At 43.7% G+C, this 24,818-nt stretch overlaps 1 protein-coding gene across 3 annotated transcripts in view; it reads right to left on the minus strand.

Annotated features, from left to right (window-relative positions):
• The window catches only part of RGL1 (ral guanine nucleotide dissociation stimulator like 1), a 162,169-nt gene that overhangs the window by 7,261 nt on the left and 130,090 nt on the right, over positions 1-24,818 (minus strand). For all 3 annotated transcript variants that reach the window (XM_039252988.1, XM_039252986.1, XM_039252987.1), the window contains 8 exons: positions 24,722-24,806; positions 20,133-20,222; positions 17,705-17,791; positions 15,853-15,885; positions 13,694-13,815; positions 11,144-11,233; positions 4,990-5,176; positions 783-1,037 (listed from right to left, as the gene is read on the minus strand). In XM_039252988.1, coding sequence (XP_039108919.1) covers positions 783-1,037; positions 4,990-5,176; positions 11,144-11,233; positions 13,694-13,815; positions 15,853-15,885; positions 17,705-17,791; positions 20,133-20,222; positions 24,722-24,806 — 949 coding nt within the window. The remainder of the gene's footprint in view (positions 1-782; positions 1,038-4,989; positions 5,177-11,143; positions 11,234-13,693; positions 13,816-15,852; positions 15,886-17,704; positions 17,792-20,132; positions 20,223-24,721; positions 24,807-24,818) is intronic.

Genomic DNA, 24,818 nt, shown 5'->3' on the forward strand with positions numbered 1-24,818 from the left:
TAATTGCATTAGGAAAGTTTTCCTTTGGAATGTTAGAAAGAAGACAGTGTGTAGGTTATATTCAGAGCCGAGCTCGTGAGCACTTCGTGGGCCCTCCAGGAAGGCGGGTGATAAAGATGGGAGAAGACAGGATCCAGGGCAGATGAGAGCCTGTCCTTTGGGATACGAAGTGTCCTACAAATGACAGAGTCTCTTCCTGGAATTACACACCTAAGATTATTACCAGGAGAGGCCAGATGTATTTATTCCAAAAGGCCTGCCGTTGATTCAAGACAATTTTGAGAGTGTGTCAGAAGCACGGTTTTTGCAAGGAGCTCAAAAAGGTCTGTCTCATTTAATTTATAAAACAGTTCCTGGTGGAATCAAACTGTGTTTCCAGCCTGATCATTCACCTTACTAAGTTTGATTCCAAATGACTAAAGGAGAAAGACCGGCCAGCATGGAGGACACTGCCGAGAATGCATGAGAGTTCATTACAAATCCAGACACGTAGTTCCGTGGGAAGACTTCCTAGAAGGGTGCAGGAGCTGCATCTTCCCTGGGGTACATTATACAGTCATCCAAATGGACGCTTGTGAAAAAAGTGACACTGAGTGGGAGAAGTTTTAGCAATTTTTAAGATGTAAACATTATATCTTATGGCCACTGCTGGTGTGTAGCAGCTTATATAAATATACTACTGTGTATACCCAGGGAGATTCTGGTACACATTCATTTTGGGCGGATGCCTACGTGTACACTAATACTGTGCATGCTTAGGGGTGTCAGTCTGAGTGCCTTACCATGATGCTCTTGTACATGTTGCCATTGTTGTCCTCTATACTGATGCGGATTATGCAGGTGTCTTCGTTCTGTTGGTTGTAAACGGGAGGCAGCACTGTCGAGGTAATGGATGTCACCGAGACGGAGCGCTTGTGGATTTTAGGGTTGTTGTTGCAGGCCGGAGGGGAGGAGAGGGGGTTTATTAAGGACGACATCCCTGAGGAAGTTGTGTCCATGGAATGGATAGAAGAACATGATGAGGAAGACTCAGAGAGCTGCAAGAGTAAATACACCCCAGAAGGAAACAGATTAGAACCTTGGCCAATGGCGTGCTTTGCAATTTTCAAAGCAGAAGTAGAGGCTGCGATGAATGAACTTCAGTTACTTCCTCCACAACAGCGCACAGCACACACACATCTTGTCACTGGGGTAAGTACCCTGTTGGCAGATTCCTGTCAGCGACTCAGTACTTGCCCTGGTCACTCTACATCCAGGTGAGGATGGACGCAAGGCAGCTGTCACAATTCCCCGAGTTTGCAGCTGCATTTAAGGAAGTGACCAGCAGATGGCAGCAAATACCAGAAACTAGAGGGTAACGTGGAGTCCAGGAGGAAGCTGGAAGCTTAACCAGAGCTGGAGGAAAGCCTTACCCAGTCCTACTGTCTTGAGTGGGAATGCTGCTTAACATGCCCACCACGATCTTTTCTATTCTGGCTCCACATCACAGATTTTGTAGCAGGAGAGAAAGTTTTAGAAGTTTCTAAGATAAGGCCACAGATTCTACAGCTCTGGATGGAACATTAGGCCTCTGGACATCACCTGGCCCCAACTGTGTTCTACTCCTGAGGAACTTGAGGCCAGAGAGAAAACTGTTGGCAGCACCAGGATGACATGCTCCCCAGTTTCCTGACTCCAAAGGCCAGGTTCACACAGCAAGCACATAGCGAAGGCCCACTCTATAAAGTTGATGAGAACGTGGTAAATGAACATAGTATACCACCACCTTGGTGATGTTTGCACTGTGATGTTGCTGATGAGCTTTTGTATATCTTATCTCATGTTGCTCTCACAACTATCCTGTGAACAAAACTCAGAGCATTATAAAGGGAAAAAAGATTCAGAGAAATAGAGGGTCTTGCCCAAAGGGACCACAGCTTATGAGAAGCTCCATTACTTTCTACATTTGTTTCTAGGACCAACTGTATACATTTTCACATTGTATATCAAGGACAGTTAGGGAATGAGGTGCTATAGTTAATGTGCCTTTCCGATTAACTACATAGTTACCATAAACTATGCAAGACTAATTACCAATGAAATAGGATGCCCAAAACTCATTAGGTTGTGTTAAAAAAATAAATAAATAAAAATAAACTAATACATGTTAAAAAATAAAGAAATAAAACTGTAACTTTCCTAAAAAACAAAATAAAATAAAGGGACTTCACATAAAAATCTGGGGGAAAAAACCCAAACACCACTAAATTCAATCACTTTAAATAACAATTCTTACTGTAGAAAATTACAAGTGATTTCTCAGAATGAGTTAAGCTAAATTATACCACATTAATCTTAACAAACATTTCGGAAGTCATTTAAAAAATAAGTAACCTACTTACGTCTTTCATGTCAATCTAGTTTTCCAAAGAGAAAGAGTACAGAAATTAAGCATCCTGATTATCTAGCTTCCAAGTAAATGGAGTTTATTCTATTTTATTTCCTAAGGATGTCTTCCTATAGCATAACTTTACATTAAATTCTACTATATGATTAGTTTAATTAGAGCCAGCAAGCTGATTTCACAACTCTGATATGTAGAAATCTAACTGTGACTCTGTCATAATATGGCTTACTTAGTAACATGTTTTGTCTATTTTACCAAGGGAATCCACTTTGCGACTCAGTGTGAGGGCAAACTGATGGTGCATGATTTCAACAGCATCACTTTGCTTAAAGATGCACCACACACAGTAGCCAAGAAGGTCGGTTGTCCAATTACTAGCTCAATTTTTTTCACCTCCCTTTTCCTCTACATAAATCCCCTTTCCTCTGTTAGATTTTCCATAATTTCAATGACATTTATGATTACGATAAAGCCTTGAAGACGCCTGAAGTACAGCAGCTCTCAACGGACCACTTGAGGAAACCCCTAGTTCTTACTGAGAATCTGCTATGAGGAGCAGGTGTGAAATTAAATGTTTAGAAACCATGATTGGGGGATGAAGAAACAGGAATGCCAAGTACACTTCACTGAACGGAGCAACCTCGTGGAGCACCGCTGGGAAAGGCATGGGCGGGGCATCTGGAGGCTCAGGATCTGGAGTAGGGAGAGGCTGTGGAGGTCCTCCAGGTCCCGCTACGTGGGGAGCAGGGGGCACCAACGCCTTTCCAGGTGACATCCAGGGATACTGCAGCCCCGCGTGTACGTGCATCCAAGTCAATGATTCCGCTTTAAACCTACAGAACTTCATGCCTCTGAGGAAGGTTCATCTGAAGAATAAAAATTCCCGACTTGTGCAAGAAACTGAAGTACCCATGTGATAAGGGAGGAGTCAAAAAGTTTGCAGCAAGTGGGGTGCAAATGATACCTGCTGGGCTGGCTCCTGTGTAGTTTTAAAAGGGATGATCTGGACCTTCACACACGTCCAATGCGCCAACAGGTGTGAAGGCCATTCCATCCCCTTCCTGGACAGGGAGAAATCCCACAAAGATGTGTGTGATATACCCCTATTTTCACTTTTGTATGATGTCCATCAGAAAAGGGGGCCAGAAAGAATAAGAACCTGTCTAAAGGTGAAGAATGATGCCTCACTCCAGATTTTGATGAATACAATGCCGTATGTCAAGTCATGGAGAATGATTACATCTCCGGTTTTGAAAATATGCCAGGGAAAACGGAGAACAGGCTCCAAGGTGTTTGCAGAGCTTTTCCTTCAATGTTTGGAGGATGTGCCTCTGGATTACAGGGCATGAGGTTAAGAGTTCTGGCTGGGGCAGTACCTGAGACATCTCAGCCTGAGACATCTCAGACATACTCATCCTGAGTATGATGTCCGTCCTGGATCGGCTACATTGTGATGAGATCACCTGAGGGTTCCTCTATTGCTGCTGTTGTTCATAACACAATGTGAAACTGCACAACGATCCCCTTACAGAATGGCAGAAACACACCACATGGAGGAATTCTTACCACTCTACGTCCCTGGCCTATGCATAAGCTAAGGGGCTAACACTCACTTACACAGCAAGTCTGGCTGGCCAAAAATCTCCCCACAAATGGTGCAAATTCTAGTCACATCACAGTTGATGTTTCTGATTTCAAGTTTCTTCACCAAGAAATTAAAGCAGATGCGTACAGAAGATTAAGTCACATCTTGTTTTATTTCTTTATGAAGCCATGGAAAATAGACACCCTCTATGGGAATTCTTTTATCACCTCTCATAGCTTTCTCTTTTTTGGGACATGGCAGATTGTACACTTGCTACCAACTCCTTACGCCCCTCTGTATCCATGTCCTTTGTCCTGGGACTCCACAGTTCCTCCCATTAGAAGGAGTCCCCTGCCTGACTTACTTATGTGAGATGTGGCCACATGATTTGCTTTGGGCAATAAAATGTTGGTATTATGACCAAAGTGAAGGCTTGATACATGCCTATGGGGTTGGGCTTGCTCTCTTGCTCATCTGTCTTAGCATACTCACAATATGCCCTGGATAGCCTCATAATTCCGAAAAGAATGCAAGGAGCAGACCTGGCCCAAACCCATGGCCAAGGCTAAGCCCGGTGCACATCAACCAAGCAGCAGATGCTGTTGTTTTAAGTCACTGAGTTCTGGAGTGGTACTGTGTAACATTATTATGGTAAAAGCATGGTGAAGACAAGGTATGACACCAAGAGGCTGCCACATCTGTCTTCTGACTTTGCGCTCCTTCTAAGAAAATTCTATGACTCCTAAAAAGTGTACCTCATGTTACAGGCCACAATCCTTCAGTCACCTTTGGATCCAGGACAATATTTCAAAGGCCACAGGAATAAACCAACATGCTCATTGTTTTTGGACCTGTTTCCATGAAGAATGGGTCCCTAGATTGAACTCTACTTTGCAGATCCTATAAACATGAATTTCAACATACTGTACAGTGATAAACTTGAAAACAGACATTCTCATTGGCAAACACTACATCAGTTGTCTACATTAGGATTTATCGGAAGGGAATAAGCATATACCTTTTTTTGAGGCTCATCAGGTGTGTCCATGGGAGTGATGGAGCCCTCCTCAGCCTCTGAGTGGTTTGACTCGCAGGACGACACACTGACGGAGTCCATGCTTTCACCAGAGCTCCCACTGGCAGTGGACTTGGGCTGCTCTTTGGTGGGAGTGCTACTGGTCATAATGTCTGACCCCAGAAACAATCTGCAAAACACACAGTGCCAGGCATTTGTTTACAAATCTGGAATCCACGACTTAGCAAATATTTTGCGGTAATTAACCCCTTAATTGTTTTGTCAATCCTGCATGCCCTGGCATTATTGGAAAACATTTCCTATAAAGTGTCTAATAGATCACAGTAAACGTCTCATCTGAGTAGGTCATTTCCAACCTCAAAGAACACAGAGATTGTTTAGCTGAATGAGAGGCCATATTCATCTGAGGTCTTCCTAGGTCAATGGTTCTTCATTTTTTAACATGCAACAGACCATAGTGGCAGGATCAAAATCCCATCACCTCATCCTGCCACGTACCATCATAAAATGAACGATGGATGAGGCTAAAGAAGAAGATGGCACTGCTTTGGCCAAGAAACCAAGGAGGACAACTTCTGTTTCCAACAATCTGGTGAACTACAATGAGCTAAACCACTTCACTATAAAACAACCGGATAAGAAACATTAAAAACTCTTTTTAAAGTTGAGCTTGCAACACAGTAAGGAAAATCCCTATGGGCCATAAATGAAAAGGGAACTGAAAACCAGAAGCATGTGAGCTAATCCTGCAGCTGCTCTGGGTGGGGAGCGGGAGGTACCAATCTTGGGGAGCTAGGAACACGGGTCTTAACACATATACAGACCCAAAGATGAGGGCCTCTGTTTATATAAGGTGGGGAGTTGAAATTGAAATCCCTTATAGAGCCAAGACCCTCAAAGAGCTACACCCTTAGTAAAAAGATGGGCTAGAAAAATATCTTCCTGCTGGCACAGGAAAACAACAAGAAAGCTTATCTGTCTTGGCCTGAGCTTGGGTGAAAGAAAAATGTCTCCCCTGAAATCATGTGTGATCTTGGCCAGCACCTCACTCAGATTTCCTACCTATGCTATACTTTGGTGCAAACCAGAATTAAGAAATCTTTCTGGAGGAATACACTTTCAGCCCAGGATATAGAGGATTTTCCAATAAAGATGAGTTCATAATATTACAAAAACATACAAGGAAATATTCCACCCAAAGGGAGTCAACAAACGTTAGACTCTTGAGACCTTCAGATACAAGAATTGACAGAAAGAAACTAATAACTTATCCATTCATTTGATAAATGTTTGAGTGTCTACCATGGACCAGGCTATAAAATAAATATGTTTAATATATTAAAGATCTAAGAAAAAAGGTTGAAAACAGTAGAGAAGAACAAGACATCCTGACAAAAGAACAGGAAGACAATTTGGAAAAAAAATTCACTTCTAGACCAAAAAATTTAGTGATTTAAAGTAAAAACTCAGTAAAAGGGTTAAATAACTGCTTAAGAGAAGCACTGTGAACAAGATGATAGATATGAAGAAAATTATCAGAAATCAGCATCAAAATATAAAGGCATGGAAAATAAGAAAGGTTAAAAGATAGAGATTGGAATAAGAGATGCTGACATGTGTAAGAAGGGTTCCAAGAGAAGACCATGAAGAGAATGGAAGGATGACCTTAACTGAAGAGATGGTGGGTGAGAAGGTTCCAGAACTAATGAACTGCCTGAATTGTTAGATTCAGGAACCATGTCTTGAATAGGATAAATAAGACTCAATACTCACTTAAACTCTCTAACGGTATATCAAAGACAAAAGAAGTTCTTAAAAGCAACGGCGGGGGGTGCATAATACAAAGGAATGGGAATTAAATAGATAGCAGACATTTCAAAAGCAAACAGCAGAAGTCAGAAGGCATGGAATAATGTCTTCAAAGTGCTAAGTGAAAATAATGGTCATCCTTGAATTCTATACCCAGCTAATAGAATTCTGTGAGTGAGCGCAAAATAAAGACTTTCTCAGACAAACACGGAGAAGGTTTACATTAACAGACAATGTGAAAAGGAGTCAAAGGAGGGAAGGGCAAGATGCAAGAAGGAAAGGCATGTAAAGGAACTAGCAAATGCAGCCAAGCCCAACAAGCACAGACTGGACAAAATAACAAGAGTAGAACTACTGAGCTTGATTTTTCATTAAATATTTCAGAAATTATAAGCTCAAATTTCAAGACCTGAAGCATATCTTTGTTCTGCCTCATCTCCACCCACCACCTCTTGTCCCATTTTCCATGTCACTTCCTTTCTTGGACTTCCAAGCCCTAGGGAGTCTCTAGGGGAAAGCCCTAAACTCTGACCACAATTCACAGGAGGAAAAACAATGCCACTTGTCGCACACCTCCGTGAATTACGAGGTAGACGTTGAAGGCTGTGAAATAGTGGTCCGTAGCCTGTCATCTGAGGATCTAGCTTAGAATAAAATTGGTCAAGACTAAAGGTTCTTCCATTTGTACAATTCCATGAGGTCATTTCTGCTTCGTAAGGGTTAATTCTAGCTCAATACTAGGCATCTCTGACTTTCAGACCAAGCACGCCTTCCCTTACGGCTTCAGAATCCTTTCCAACCTCTTTAGAAAATGGATTGTTAAATGTGGGGCAAGCAAAAAGTACATTTGCCACATTTTAAAAAATGCGAAGATCATAAGACATTTTGGAAATCGGTGGCATACAATCACCCTTATATGTCCAAGGAATACGAAGGGTGACAATGTGGCCTCTTTTATTCATAATACTTGTTCAAACTCAGATTTCAAAGGTTTAAACTCAAGCATCTTGGCAAGATTTCACCAATGAGAGAACGTACTCAGTGTCTACCACACTTTATGCACGGCACTGCACCCTGACAGTCCTGCCTCATGTGAATATCTTTGCAGGGTTTATGCAGGTGTCTCTCTCGGTGCAAAGAGAGGACCCAGGGGTGCTAAAGCAACCGGATAGCTGGGTTGAAGAGGGTAGAGGGGTACAGTTATGTCCAAACGCACCTACAGTGGCTACTGCCTGAGGACAGGGAAGAAAAAGCAAGAGGGCAAAGGCAGTAGCCCTTAGGATTACTTGGGATGCCTGGGTGGCATCTTAAGTCAGTTAAGTGTCTGACTTCAACTCGGGTCATGATCTCACAGTTCACGAGTTCGAGCCCCGCATCGGGCTCTCTGCTGTCTTCATGGAGCCCGCTTCAGATCTTCTATCTCCCTCTCTCGCTGCCTCTCCTCTGCTCATTCTCTGTCTCAAAATAAATAATAAACTTACAAAATTTAAAAATTTAAAAAAAGGAATAGATATGCCTGTGCTGACCTCTGACTGCCATAGCAGGTCCAGAAATTTCCGATTATTTCTGTTGCAGAAGACCATCAAGATGCCCAGCACTCCTGGACCCACCTCTCGGGAACTCAGATTCCCTGTGTAGGTGTCCATCTTACGAGCTGACAAGGCATGGTCAGGCCCTCGGGTTACCTCAAAAGAGAGCTCATTCTCCTCCAGAACTGCAACCATGACAAGATGGCAAGACACTATGGAAATTCTATAGGGGCTATTCAATCTATGAGCTATCTATTCAATCTGTGAGCTCAGAAATCTAGCGTTCAGGAGGGCCAGGGCAGAGGTTTGGTAAGATATGAAGATTACCTTCAAAATGCTTTCTATAAAATCCCAATCCCAATGTCACCTTCAGCTGTCACCTGATATCAGGTAGAAGCCTGAGCAGTGTCATTAGTGGGAGATTATGCCCTCCAGAGCCGGTAAGGACCTTCACATGTGAATTGGAAATATGGCAATATCCAAGTTCATGTGGCATCCTTGCCTCCGGGTCTCACTGGGACTCACTGAGTGGGTGGACAGACTGGGCTGGGAAGTAGCAAACTCACACAGAAACAGTCAGAATCCTGACACCCCCCCCCCCAAAAAAAAAAAGACAGGAACAGAAGTTGTTTCGTGAGAAAATAACTGTAGCTTTTCAGGCCCCTTTGAGAGTGAGGCAGTGTTTGAGGAGCGTTGCAACCCCACCAGCAGTGAAACAACCCACCGAGATGAACATTACTATTCTGGCCTCACAAATGAGGACACAGACATTCACACAACAGAGAAGTGGTGGAAAGCTGGCATCTGCCGAGTCAGCAGGGCTCCCAAGCCACCCTGACACACAAAAAAAACCTGGCCAATGTTTCCTAATCACTGTTCTTGCCCGTCGCCAGCCAATGCTGACCGAGACGCCCCGGAGATCAAGCCCAGGTATAGGTCTTCAAAGGGAAGAGCCAAGTTATTAATCAAATGGCAATCCCTGTTTCCTGGCACTGACCTCTTTAGCCTTCATTTGATTCATTAGCCTGATGTCTCTTAGAGTCTAATGTCTGAGAGATCAACTTGTGACACAGACCTGATCCTCTCTGGCTCTTCTGTAAAAATGGCTACCATCAATGCACAGGGTCTAATTAAGTAACAGTCTCTCATTCTTTCCTCCACCCTCTGCACCCTTTCCCTCTTCCTTGTCTTCCTTCTCTCCCTCATCCTCCTCTTCCCCTACTTTTTACCTCCTGCTCTATCTTTCCTTCTTCTCTTCCCTCAGGAGGTATTTTTCCCATAGGTAGTATAGTAAGAAGGCATCTTGTTCTATGGCCAAATCTTGAGTTTGAATCCAGATCTTCCAATAACTAACACACTATTTACCCTGTCTGTGCCTTACTTTCCTGGTTTATAAAGTCGGTGTAACATTAGGACCTACCACTTAGGTTATTTTGTGGATTGGATCAAAAATACATGTATTGTTCTTAAAATAGTGTTGGCACATGGCTCAATTTATTCATTCAGTAAATATTTATTAATCATCTACTATGTGCCAGGCACCATTCTAGGTTCTGGGGAAACAGCAATGAACAGAAACCAGACATACGTGCCTGCCTTCATGGAGTTTGCATTCGAGATAATTAACAGACTCCTACAGCATACAGTATGTCCCATGGAGGTAAAGGCAGTGGAGAAATTCAAAGTGGGTGAAGGTGAGAGAGGGTGCCACGGGCAGGTAAGGCAGACAGGGCATAGTATTAAATAAAGTGGTTGGCAGAAGGCTGAGAAGGTGATGTCTCAGCAAACTTCTGAAGGGAGTGAGTGAGTCACTTGGCTATTTGGGGAGCAGTGTTCTAAGCAGAAGAAACGGAGGGCCTCGCACGTTCAGGGAGGTGTGGGTGGCTGGAAAGCAGAGTGGAGTGAACAGGGAAAGATGAGCACAGACAGGTACGGGACAGGCAGCACTGGGATGGCACTGCAGTCCCTAAAGAGTCTTGAGGGCCACTGTAAGGACCCCTGATTTTACTCAAAGGGAGACAGGTATCATGAAGTTGGCTCTGGAGTGTCTCTTGCATGCCTGGCACTGGGCTGGGCATACAGCCATGAGTGTGATGGACAAGGGTCCTGCTCTCTGCCGCTTACGTTCCGCTACAAGAAGCAGCCGATGTGACCGAGAGTGATGGGGGTGGGCAGCGGCACCAGAGAAGGATCTCTCTCGGGAGCAAACACTGTTGCCCATATCTGAAGGAGCCAGCACGGAGAATGCACATGCCAGGCCAAAGGAACATCCGGTGCAAAGGCCCTGAGGCAAGAACGAGCCTGGAGTACTTGGCAGATGGCTAGAAGATGGGTGTGGCCAGACGAAGGGTATGGCTGAGTCTCAGTGAACAAGGGCGAAGGTTGGATGAGAGGAAGGTGGTCAAGAAGGTTGGGAGAGGACCATGAGAGTCCTCCTAAGCCACGATAAGGAGTCTGGGTGCAAATTCAAATAAAAGCCACAGAGGTTTTCAAGCAAGGAAGTGGCATAATCTGGTGTATGTTTTAATACCAAACTATTTGGTGGAGAATGGACTGTTGGGGCCAGACGCCAGTAAGGATGTTGTGGGCATCTCCAGGCAGGAGATGACGGTGGTCCACGCCAGAGAGAACAGTGGAGAAGAAGGAATAGATTTAGAAATTATGTAGGGCTCGTGACAGAACGATTAACAAGTGAGGGAACTGCTCCTCCCTTCTGGCCTGGCTCAGGGCTACAGTACTGAACACCCTTCCCATCCCTTCTCTGATGGGATCCCCTGGGACCCCCGGGTGACACTCACAGGCTGAGCCTCTTCACCATGCTCTTCCGAGGCTTGGGTGAAGTGGCACTGGCGTCTGCAGCTGCTTCGATCTCACAGGACAGGGCGTAGCTGGGGAAGAGAGGGGAGCTCGTGAGGTCAGAGCTTGAGAACTGAAGAGAGGGAAACGCACATGATCTGCCAAGTTTGTTTTAGAGGGAGGTCTCTGACCGTTCAGAGTAAAGATACATGCCGTGTTGTTCTACCACCAGTGTCAGAGGGGATGGACTGAATGGCCAAGATGTTAAAATTTATATGTGTGCCCCCTCCTCTCACCCCCACCCTGGCCTACGGATCACGGCTGTTTAGGGCTGCATGCCTCAGGGAGGGACTGGGTGCTTTGGCCGCATCAAAGACTGACTCCTCTGTTTCCTGATCATTCTCATCCTGCTACAAGCCAGGGGGAGAATTACTTCTTATCTGGTACCTCCCTTCATTACTTCATGCGTGTGTGCATGTGCTCAACTTTTTGTCTAAGAGAAATTAAAGAAGAGGCTTTTGTAAACCAATCTTTAATGAATAGACAGAGGCAGTTATATTATTGGTAAAGATACATTAAATATGATTTTTAAGTGCCAAAACAGCCTAAATTAAAAATGCTCCAAATTCAGACACCTTTATGCCAGGCAACTATAACTTGCAGACACACAAGAGGAATTTATGTTTGACTTGAAATGTCTTTTATGAAAGCTGGTAGCTCTAACTAGTAGATGTATTTGGTTCTGTGTAGGTGAGGAAGGGTCAGTGTGGTGAATGGTAGCTGCTAAGTCGTTAATTACGTGCACTTTTTTTTAAACCTAAAGATGTAGGTTTAAAATCATGTACAGGGATTCATTGATACAGGAATTTTTGAAATATTAAGCTCTACAGGTGGTTATAAATAGGGCAGAAAAAAACAGGGTATATTTAGCAAGATTCTTCTAATCACTAAAAAGTCAATTATTACAATTAACAAACAGCTAATTGTTATAGCTGATATTGTGGGTCTAGACTTTCTGATCCAGACCACCAGCCATGGTATGTATGTGAGAAGGACATACACATAGAGAGAAAGTTAATTCATATAAACTGATTGTCAGAGCAGAAATGCAAAGAGAGGCAGTACCTGCTTTATTTTCTACATGGCAAAGAAAAAATCTTCACCAACCAATGAGCCCTGAATCACAGGTTTTGTTTTAATGCAACGGGGATTACAAAGGACCTCAGAAATCACCTATCTTCCAAATGAGGGGACTGAGGTCTGTATGTGATTTGCCCGACATTACACAACCACCTGGAGAGCTTAGGTTGGAGAGTCAAGAAGACTGGAGTTTAAATCCAAACTCTATCACTGACAAGTTCAGTTATTCTCTGAATCTCAGTTTCCTCATTTGCAAAATACTTGTTTTGCTGTCAATTTTGCTGTCCCTGATGATAAATTTTCAAGGCTATCCCCCAGTCTACTACATCAGGGGTCAGCAAATATTTTCTTTAAAGGACCAGATAGCAAGTGTTTTAGGCTTTGCAGGCTATATGGTCTCTCTCCTGCCTAATTTGCTGCCTTTAAAGCATGAAAGCAACCATAAATAAGATGTAAATGAATGGGCTGTATTCCAATAAAACCTTATTTATGGATACTAAATCTTAGATGTCAAATAACTGTCCCATGTTACAATCTTCTCTCTTTTTTATTTTCAACCATTTCAAAATGTAAAAACACATGGTAGGCCAGATACAGCCAACAGACTCTGATCTGCTAGACTACAGGGTAAAGAGTAATACCCTTGCTGGGCCAACAGTCAAGGCACTGGAGTTAATGTACTTTTCCATGCTTGTCAACCATGATTCTGAAAACTGTCCCTTGTGTCCCAGCCAAAAGAGTTCTCACTGTTCTTCCCAATGCCAACCATGTCAGGCCCCCAAGCCTTTGCTGCTGTTCTACCCTCTGTATGGAATGTTCTTCCCCAGTTCTCCTAGTGAAATCTTACCTTCAGCCCAAATGTTTACACCTTTCTGATTATCTTCCCTACCTCCCCTCATCCTTGGTCAAAGGAAATGTTCCTGCCCACAGGTCCTGTGGCATTTTAGTTAACTACCATATTTCTATTTTTCATGAGTCTGTCTCTCCTTCCCAGGTGAAAGCTCCCTGGAAAGCCGGTAGCAATGAACAAAAATGGCAAACAGGGTGACGATGGTGGTGGTGGTGGTGGTGATGTTGATGAACTGCACGTTAACAATGATTTTCCAAATATGATTTCATTTAATCCTCACAAACAAATATTTTATAAATGAGCATCCTGAAGACCAGGAAGAAAAAGTGACTTGTTCAAGATTACAAAGATAAATAAATGGTGGAACCAAGAATCTGAAAGCACATCTTCAGACACCATCAGTCTGGCTTTGCCTGCTACACCATTACCCTTTGAAGAGCATCTAGAATCTGGTAGCTGCTCAATAAATAGTTGCTGAATAAATGGCTGAGTGAGGAAATGGATGTCGTATTCCTCTCACCAACACCTTAGCTCCACCCTGATAGGCAATATGCACACCTACCTTTCCTCCTCTGTTAGGAGCTGCTGCCTCTGGAACCACTGGATGAACTTTGGGTCCGGGGTCATACAATAGCTATTGCAGGCAGATTGTAAGAGTTTTATCTGGGCGATCACTTCAAATTCCTACAGCAGACAGAACACCAAAAAGAAAATAATAAGGCCAACCAAATAGTGTGTACATCTTTCAACATGAAAACACACCACATTAGGATAAACAATGGAGAAAAACGTCGAGGAGGACTCTAAAGTACTGCCTTTCTTAGAAGTGAAAGAACTGTGAATCGCAACTCTGAATCCCAAGTATGCTTACTTGCCAATCCTCCCTTCTTCTTGCAAAAGCAATTTATGTGAATAAAACAAGCTAGCAGAGCAACCCAAACTAGTGATTACCTAAAGCCATACTGGCTTCCTTTTTCTCTTTCATGTTTTCATTCTAAGGATAGAAAAGTTATTTTTTAAAGTTGTGTACTTCCAAAGTATATTTTAAATTTCCATTACTATGTCCTAAAAGATAAAGACAAAAATTAACTTTAAGTCAGGAGGCTCCTAAGTTCCCCATCCCCATCTTCTTCAACCCTTACTCCTCAGTAAATAAGTTTTGGTGGGGCTGAATATCTAAACAGTCTGGGGCCTCATAAACTCAAATGTTTGGATTTCCCAAATCCTTGGGTTTTTACTACTCCAGTAAATCCTTTCACTAAATCTTTTAAAGCTCACAAGAGAAGCAAGTATATAATTATATCCAAAATTATTTATACTTCTTTAGATGTTTCAATAAAGATTTTTTTTAAGTCAACAAAGGGTATAAGGTTTTTATACCAAAGCGTATAAGGTTTTAGCTTTAGGTTATATACTCAAATTTTCCAAAAGTTTAACATGCTAGTCTTAAAAGGAAAAAGAGTACCATCCAGGGTTATTCTGAAGTTCAAGGACAAAGATGGGTAACTCTCACGGCCAATAAGTAAATTTGTTTTATCGGTCCAGGACATGACAGAAGAAATTCAATGATGAGCAGATTGTGTGGGCATCAACTTCGCATCCAATGACTTCAGCTCTTGGTCTTGATATCCTCAAGGAACATTTATCGTCATGCTCTACTCTGCTAGGGACAGGGGACTTAAATTTGTCTAGGCTAGCGTATCTTGTTACTAATGAGCTCAGCCTGGTTGGCTCCTGAAGTTTTGATTTTAACTCAATGTCATTTCCTCCTTCCTCTTGGAAGTTTCTCTGGCTCTACAAGTTGGGGATCGATGCCCCTCCTAAGTATTCCTGTGATACCGTCTACTTCTGCTCACAAGCCCTATAGGCTGTATTATACCTTCCTTATTTGTCTACTTTTCCTCCTGGATTGTGAACTTTATGAGGGCAGGGGGCTCCGGGTTTTCTCTGCTACAGTCCCAAACCTATCAGAGGCTTCAACCCATGTTAGGTATGTCAGCAATTTTGATGGAATGAAAGAATGACTGAATAAGTAAAGAATAAGGAGTATTAGGGTGGGGGGTGGGGCGCAAGGGCATTATTTTGCTCATTTTCCTTTGATTCATTTCCATATTTCTTCAAACACACTATTCTAACATGAAAACCACAGTAAATTTTCAAAGTCCTGTTTTATCTTTTTCAGTGCAGTGCAAAACTATCCACAATTCTATCCACAGAAACATTCAAGTTGATGTTGAACACTCCCTTCTCATGTTGACAGGAAAGGAAAAGAATAAGCATCCACGTGTAACAGTGAAGACCCTCTCCTTTCCTCTCTCAGACCCAGAGTTCACCATCTTTATTAACTCTTTCATGTCATTTACTCTTTTGAAGCTCCTTCACCTTCACCGGGTGAACCTGTTATTGCCCAAGCTAATTATAAACAATGAGATGGGCAGGGAGGAGGGGGTAAGGAAAGAAACAGGGGCTCTGGAGCAGCAGGACAGAGCTTGTTCCTGGCTCCGCTACCAAGGGACCCTTGGTCAAGCTGAGGAAGATAAAACCTATTTTACAGCACTCCGGTGTGGGGGGGGGAGGGGGAGGTTTATACATAGAATGCACAAGGCACAATGGTATATGATAAATGCTTCATAGATGCTAATTCAAAGTTTAAGTCTCCTCTTCCCTTTTTTATGCCCAGATGAAGTGAAATGGAAAACTGCAGCCAAGACATCTACTTACCCTTCTCCTTTTCTCAAAGTTTATCAGCCCTCCCTGAAAGAAATTAAATTTAAAAAATGGTGACAAACCAACCTACTTTGAAATACAGACCTATGTTGTCCTATGTCTCATTAAAATATATCACATGGATGATAAAGTCACAATTATTAATGACACTATAATTTTGGCTCCTATGTAGGAAGAGAAGCAGCATTTGCTTCAAGAAAAACAGAGGGTACTATGCTGAGTAAAATAAGTCAGTCAGAGAAAGACAGATACCATATGTTTTCACTCATATGTGGATCTTGAGAAACTGAACAGAAGACCATGGGGGACGGGAAGGGGGAAAAAAAGTTACAAAGAGAGACGGAGGGAGGCAAACCATAAGATATTCTTAAATACAGAGAACAATACTGAGGGTTGACGAGGGGGTGAGGAAGAGGGGAAAATAGGTGATGGGCATTGAGGAGGGCACTCATTGGGGTAAGCACTGGGTGTTGTATATAAGCCAATTTGACAATAAATTATATTTTAAAAAAGAAAAGAAAAACATTCTTTTAATCATAATAGGATAGGATATGCAGACAGTCTTCTTATAAAATGTCTGAAACTGGGGTTGCCTGGGTGGCTCAGTCAACTTAGCGTCCGACTCTTGATTTAGGCTCAGGTCATGATCCCAGTGTTGTGGGATCAAGCCCCAAGTCCAGTTTCATGCTGAGCATGGAGCCTGCTTAAAATTTTCTCTCTCTGTCTCTGTCTCCCTCTGCCCCTCTCCCCTGCTCACATATGCACTCTGTCTCTGATATATATATATATGAATTAAAAAGAAAAAGTCTGAAACTAACTAAAGTAATAATGAAGGAAGTTACAATTCAGAATCCAAATATATTTGTAGAGCCAGTAAGGGCAAAAGCTTGAGTAAATGTTCCATTACACTTTATTCTTGACCCAAAGCAACAAAAACAGATGGTCATTGACTCATACTGGAAACCAAATTGTCAATGGTTTATCAAAAGGGAAGTCCCTTCCACACAGCCTCATGAAAACTTAAGTTTCAATTCTTCATCCCGTAGCTCCTGTTCTCAGCAGGCTGGATTTCACTTCTAGGGCATTGGTCACTCCCCCAAAATTCTCCAATGTGAATGAGTGTTTCCTGAGATAAGCTGAGGCAGAGAGATAGGGCTCAGGAAATGCAAAATGAATGCACATGCCCACAACAGCACTGTGGGAGGTTTGTGCAAAACAACTGCCCCGCCTTCTAATTCTGACATTCTGACGGAGGAAAAGCAGGCTCATCTCACGTGATAACCAGGGAGGGGAGGTAAACTTAGATATACAAGCAATCCTTAAATCTCACTTCAAATGTTAAATTTCTTCTCCACTTAATATTTTAGAACAGCTACCAGCAAGTAACTTAAATCTCACTTCTCTTCCCACTGAGAGAGGGAGAGAGAGCGCGCACATGCGCATGCGGGCAGGAGAAAGGGCACAAAAGCGCCTTGGGCATTTGACCGCCTTCCTACCCCACCAAGTGGAATATAAAGGCACATCACCCTTCAGGCCCATGTGCCAAAGTTCTACTCAACATAAGGTCTTTCTCAAACCCACTCCTTCACGAGGCCTTGCTACCAGACCCACATATGGACCTGAGGGTGACCTGCTCTCTCCTCTCACCGCATGTGTTTGAAATCTTAGTATTTCCAGTCACCGCCTGCTTCGATGGATAGCTCCCACTGAACAGTGAGCCACTTACTCTCCTTTGTACTCGTCACGGCGCCTAACACAGTGCCGTGTCCATAACGGGCCCTCGACAGACACCAGTTAAGTGCATTTCTCTCTTGGGTATCCAAGCCGCTGGGTGCCCACGGCTCACCTCAATGTAATCCTGAAGAGCAGTGTCCAGCATGGTCAGGTCAGTCAGGAAGGTGCCCAGGTAGGGCACAGTTCCCTGCATCACACCCTGAAGAGCAAGCAGAGCAAAACGGTCTTTGTCGTTAATGAAAAGTTGAAGGGTTTCAGGAGCCTCCGGGCTGGAGCCAATGAGCCTGTTGCTGGCCAGATTTGGCAAGTGACCATTCACAGATGGAAGCAGCAGCCTCTGAATGGCCGATGAGCTTTGACAACATCTGGAGAAACATTAATGTCCATTCAAGACCTGACTTGGGGCCATTAGTGTTAACCTCCATGAGTGACATTTTCAAAAATTTTAAAAAGGACAGGTATTCTATCACCTAAGCTCTAACTTTCAAAGGTATGTAAACAAGCTCAGCGCCAGGAGATCACACAAGTATGCTCAAGGGTGTTCACAGAAGGATTCCTATTGTGTGTAGGCTGTTCAAGGGATGCCGTTCGTTTCTCTTCAGAGTGTGTGGATACTCCTGGTGGGGTGCAATGGGCTCGCCGTCGGTAAGAGTGGAGCGCTGCACACTGAAGGAGAGGGTTCGCCACATGACAGCGGAGTGCCACTATTAAGATGGCCTCTTGGGCTAGACTTTGTGGCTCACTTCCAAAGAACAGAGGTGGGGAAGGGAAACATAACTTCAAAGTGGAAAATCCAGCAAAATACTACTTTAACCAACTGATGAAGGTTCACATCACCAGTGACACCAGATGTCACATGCTCCTTGATATGATGTGATGAGAACGGCACTTTGCTTCTCTCATATTCTCCCCCCAAGCCCGTGACCTCAGCGTAGAAAACAACCCAGACACACTCTGAGTGTGGGCCCTTCTAAGGATAACAAGACAGTATTCCTTAGGACTGTCAAGGTCATGAGAAACACGAGAGACCAAGAAACTATCACAGAGCAGCAGAGACCGGGGAGGCAGGTCTGCTAAATGTGGCGTGGTTCCCTGGCCACGCTCCTGGGACAGGAAGAGCATGCTAATGCAAAAGTGATGAAACTGAAATCGAGTCTGGCTTTTAGTTCATGTAGCACGCAGGTGTTGGTGCCTTAGCGTCAACAGATGGGCCACGTAACCATGTTATGTGTTAACAATCGGGGAAGTGGGGTGAGGGCTTTGCAGAAACTCTATGTATTATCCGGAACTTTTCTGTAAACTCCATAATAAAAAGTTCATTTTTAATAAAATTGTCCCTTGGGAATGAAGGTAGACTCACTTCAACTGCAGGTATACACAGAATTGATTTCACCACATTTCCTTTGGAATCAGGTTAATTCTCCATAAGGCCACTGAGGCACTAACCACTCTAAAGAGAAAATAAAAAGGGGCTTGCACGGACCCCTGCTCCTCACTTCCGCTTAGGCAAGTATAGAAGTTCTGGAAGAAAACAAAGTCTCAGGCAGGGCAGGACCAGGTTGCTCCATGTGAGGCTGGCTGTCTTCTTGGCCAGAGCTGCTGGCAGAGGTTCACCTCGACGACCTGTTCTCGGAGGCAGTTTGTCCTTCCCTGTTATGAGCACAAGGTCTCATCCTGAACTAAAATAATCCTTTTTTTAGTAGCTATTTTTAACTTATCTTCAGACAACCAAAAAAAGTCTGAAATGCTATGAAATGTTTTACCGGCTTTATGTTACAGAGGAGTCCTATCACTCAAACACAGCGTTCCTGATTTATGTCTGACCTTCGGAAGAAGGAGAAAGGCTGTTGGTCTTTCATCTCCTCTCTGGTTTTCTCCCTTGTGCGCTAAAAGGAGAGTTTTTAAAAATAAGGCTAAAAACAGTAACTATCTCTCAGTCTTAAGGAGGGAGGTATGCTACTCCTTTGAGTATTGAAAAACTAGAAAAAAAAAGGAGGGGCCCGGTTAGTCCTTAGGATTAGTGTGGAAAGCTGGAATATGGACAGAGGGTTTGGAACAAAGGAAAAGATCTGCCGGTACATGGACCAAATCTTCCTGGGAGCACTTTCCGCAGCACCCACGTCCTAGGCCACCGTGTGTCCAAAGTTGATTGAGCAGGCATTCCTGTTGGGGAACTGAAGCCCAGGAGGTCTCAAGGCCAAGGTAGCTGCGGCCTCCAAGTGCAGAAGTGGATGGAAGAACACAGCAAGAGGGAAGGGAGCCTCCCTGAGGCAGACTTTGCCTTAACTTACAAAGACTTTGCCTTGTTCTACAAGAACAAATGCTCCAGAGAATGCTAGGATTTGTGACTATTTCCCACCTGGTCAAATGGGAGCGAGAGTGACAATCTGTCTCCTACAGACCTCTCCAAAGGATGGAGAATATTCTTGAAAGCGGGGGCATCCTGCAGACGGGACGTGCTGGGGCCACGCAGAAGCCCCTCCCCCCCCACAGGGCTGCTTTCTGAGGGACCCTCAGGGAAGACCACGGGCCGTACGTACCATGTCCTTCTGGAGCTGAAGCCTCCTCTGAGTCCGCTTCTGGTTTTCCTTCACACTGCTGTCCAGGTTTGCAAATTTTGAGGTTCCTTCCTAAGAAACAGAAGCACATGGACAGCAGAGAGTGATGGAGGAGGACACTGGAAAGAAACGCAGGGGCCTCTAGTTTCTGGTACGGAACCTGTGCACAAACACTGGGTGCCTTGCAAGACGAAGAGGCCTCCGGCAGGCTCTGGGCTGAATAATATACGTGTTTGGCTGGCTTGCCGCAAGTGGTCTAATTGCAATAAGGTCTGCTGGTCTCAGATTATCCTGTTTTCCCCCTGCTTTGTAAGAAGAACCCTGCTTTTGGTGATAACATATAAGGTGGTCAATATAAGGCAGGCAACTCCCAAACCGGGAGACAATTTTTACGTGTCCTGAATTTCACTCAGAGCAATCACATGTCCTGGAAATGAAGATCTCTTCCTCAGTACATTTTGTGATTTCTTGATCTGGGCCTGAAATACATGTGCCAGCATTCTGTGAAAGAAAAGGGATTATTTCTGTGGTATTTCTTAGCTGAAGGAAACTTTTGTACCGGAAGTTTTCTGAGGAAGTCCAGTATCATGGTGCAGCACTAATCTATGAAAGCCAGACCCTCACATGTCCCCACCCCCCATTTTTCTCCACCAATCCATCCTCCCAAATTGTTTCTCAGGTTTAAGACTCTTACAAGTCAATCCTTTGTCCTGGCGCCTGAGGACGGATGCCTACCCCTTTCTCTCCTCCTGTCTGTTATTACAACAAACTCTTCCACAATAGTGACTAAACCCTACTTTGCTGACTGAACACAGTGTTTTTGGTTTTGTGGTTTCAGGGTCTTTTTAAGTTCTCATTTTCCAGGAACTGTATGAATGGGAGGCAAATTTCACAATTTAGTTGGGTATAAGCTCTACAGTAGCTTTTCCTCAGTCAGTCTTCCCGGGGTTTATAATATCACCATAGCACGTGACCTTTCCCTACCACAGGCTGCAAGAGCATCTTCTGCAGTGACCTGGCCTTTCTGATGTCAGCGAGGCACCAGTATCCTCTATCATTCACCAGCCCTAACCTGGGTCCAGAACCCGCAGTGACTCATGATCTATTGTAATTCTCCCTATTATGAATGATATTGAGGAGCAGTATCATTTAATGAACTCCTACTTATAGTTTTTCCTAAGGATGAATGAAAGCAGCCTAAAATGAGCCATTTTCCATGCACGGTGGTGATGAGCCCTCCTGTATTCTGGAGACTTTGCTTGCAGTGAGAAATGATTTCTGTCTGACTTGACGGCAAGTGGCCATCATCCCTATACTGTGTGAGTCCCTCTGGTTCGCTTCCAGTTTCTCAATCATGTGTGGAAATTACTGAAGATACACCTAAAATTCTTCAGAAAAAATAAATAACTAAATAAAAAATTCTTCAGAAGGATTCCTGACAGATTAAAAGGCTCCTGCGAGCCACAGAATAGCAGAGACGGAGGGGGGGCAGAGGGGAGCGGGGGCGGAGGGGAGCGCTCAGGACAGGCTCCCTGCTGGGAGGAGAGCCAACAGATTTGCTTATTTCATGACTTGATGATTTCTAGAGTGAGATTCCACTCCCGGCTGGGTAACTGAAGAGACTGACTGGTGACAGCTCTCCCAGATGAGACGTCCACTGAACACCCACTATTTGCCACATCAAATGGTGTCAGTTTTCTCCTTCTTTGCCCCAAATCCTTTGCTCTGCAGCTCTTGCGGTCCCAAGATCCAGGATGATTTGGTGGCATTCTGCTTTCCTACTGCTTTAAAAAGTATGGACTCTACAATTCATCCGCTCAGAGTTATCAAAGTTCCAGAAATCATAAGGTGGTAACAGATTTAAGATCATTTTTGAGGGGAGCCTGGGTGGCTCAGTCTATTAAGCACCTGACTTTTGATTTCAGTTCAGGTCATGATCTCATGGTTTATGAGTTCAAGCCCATTGAGCTCTGTGCTGACAGTGCAGGGCCTGCTTGGGATTCTCTCTCCCCCTGCCCTCTCTGCCTCTCCCCCTCTCATACTCTCTCTCTCAAAATAAATAAATAAATGAATTTAAAACAAAGATAATCTTTGAGGAAAGTAAAAACATTTTTTCCAACACTTAAAATGAAAACCTTAGATTTCTACTAATTCTAATGATATCTCTGCCATAATAGCATAGAAGTGGAACATGACATCTACCCAGAAGTTGAAGAGGAGACAGGTCTTTAAGACTAAGATTACCCATGTGTAAATCATGTTAGAAACAGAGTCCAGCCGTTTTTCTCAGTGGTTCTTTTGAGAACCTAAGTACCTGATTTCATTTTTTTTTTTTTTTTACAACTGTGCTGAGAATTAACACTCAGAAATATATACTTCGTATGAAGAATGATCAACAAAGGTGACTGGAAAGGGACCTACATATACATATGGCCTGGCCAGAACATTACACTATCGTTAATGATAATGCACAGACCACATGAATTCATGGCCAAGTTTTTCATTTCTTTGGGACTGGAGCCATGTATAAGAAAAGTTAACGAAGAGCACTAGGGAAAACTTCTACATGCAAGAAAAGTTTACAGGACCTTTAATGTCTAGATACAGCTTTGCTTCTAAGGTTTCAGCCAGAAGGCACCAAGCAATCAGCGGCACAGCGTTCAATTTATCTACACTGGAAGGATGACTCAGAGCTATTGGGATTTGAATATGTGGCTCCAGTTAGTCTAGCTTTCTATTACTGACAGGGAGACCACTAAGCCATCTCCTTCCAGCCAGATGAGTTTCCATTTAAAGTCTGCAAATCCAGGGGGATGTGAAGCAGAGAGTAACACAATCCCGGCAAGCACTGTCCAGTGTGCAGTTAATCAGGTAGGCCAAAGTCAGAGGCAGACGTCAGCAGAAACTGCCCTGCTCATATCACCTACTCCAAGAAGGGCTAAGGGCGGGCAGGTTCTTAAAGTCATGGGACTCACAAGGCCCACCAAGTCATGCAGCTGAATGTAGTTTCTGAACACTTGCTGTCTGCCAGTCACCGTGTTAGGCATTAGGGATAGAACAGTGAAAATACAAACGCAGTCCCTGCCTGCAAGAGGCTTTCAGGCCAGCGGGGAGATAGGCTGAGTACCCAGCAGAGTCCACAATGAGACCTGAAGGAAGGGGAGGACTTAGAAGGACAACAGTCAGGAAGACCATAACAGATGCCCTGACAGTTATCAAGGGGATGCCTCTTCTTAGCAGCCCCACTGCCACTAGGCTCACATCCCTACTCCAAGCGCCTGCCGTAAGCTTGCACATGTAGCACACACTTTATTCGCGTTCATTTTTCATGCATACTTTAGCTTCATATTGTGCACATAGCATGCCAAGTACTACAAACACATTTGCATAGTGCTTTCAAATATTTTATTTTAGTCAATCTTCAAAACAATTCTATGAGGTCAGTGGACTAAATACTCTTATTGTCTCCAATTTAGGGAGACAGGGCTTCCCCCTAGGGTAATGCATATTATATGATTTTATAATTGTCTACTTCTCTGCCTCCTCCATGAGACTGTAATCTCTTTAAGATCAAAGACTGCCTTCAGTGTGGTTGTACCTCTGATGCCTAGTATATAATGAATGTTCAGTCAAGAGTTGTTCAATGACTAATTTACCTTCTCTGTGAAGTTTTCTCTGATCTACCCTGTCCCCTACTCCTAAGTGGTAGAAAGAGACAGTTTCATGGCTAAGTGATAAAAACACAGGTTTTAGAGTCTCACCAGGCAGGGTTCACATTCTAGCTCCACCACTTACCAGGTGTGTGATTTAAGAGATACTATTTACCTCTTTGAGTCTTGGCTATCTGCAAAACAAGGATGATACAATCTACTGTAGGCTTTTATCTGCCGTAAATTTCTAGAAAGGCTGTGAAGATAGTATCTGGCCTATGTTCCCTTCTGATGATTCGTCACAACCTATTATTTGTACCTTTACTTGACTATTCTTGTTTAGTGTCAATATCCACCACCCAGAGGGTGAATTCTTGAAAACAGGGTCTGTGTTGGTCACCTTCATATTCCTAGAGGCTGCTCCAATGCTTAACGAATATTGGACACTCAACAAATGTCTGAAGAAATAAAATAAACCAAGCTATACTTTTACCTGCCTGTAGTTCGGAAGTCAGCACTCACTTGGTATTCAGTAAGTATTGCTGGTGGACTGTGCAATTTAGTCCAAATAAAGGATGTGGAATTGCAGGCTTGGCCTCTGTCATTGTAGAAAATGTTCTGCTGAGAAGGGATATTCCAGGGCCTCTCACCCACCTATCTGCAGAGTAGCTCAAAGAGATACACACAGGAGCACAAGTTTCACATTCTGGTTGTGTAACCGGGAGGCCGAGGACCTGGACTTCCAGTTTTCTCAGCCCCAAGCTCCTTAGATTTGGCATAATAAACCAAATCTCTGCCTTCTAGTCCCTTCAGGCTTTCTCACGGGACTGGAGGAATGTAAGGAGCCCTCAAGTCACTCTCGCCTTGAAGGGATTCCAGAGCTGAGACAATGTGACCCAGCACCCCCACCAAGAGACTCACCTTCATTAGGAGTTCCCGGCTGGTCAGATGGTTATTATGGTCAGAGAAGATATCTGAAAGTTCTTCAAACATCAGCATCCGGTCCCTGTGAGAGGGG

This window comes from Hyaena hyaena, unplaced genomic scaffold, assembly GCF_003009895.1.
Source record: "Hyaena hyaena isolate Hyena2069 unplaced genomic scaffold, ASM300989v1 scaffold_439, whole genome shotgun sequence".
NCBI classification, from domain to species: Eukaryota; Metazoa; Chordata; class Mammalia; order Carnivora; family Hyaenidae; genus Hyaena; species Hyaena hyaena.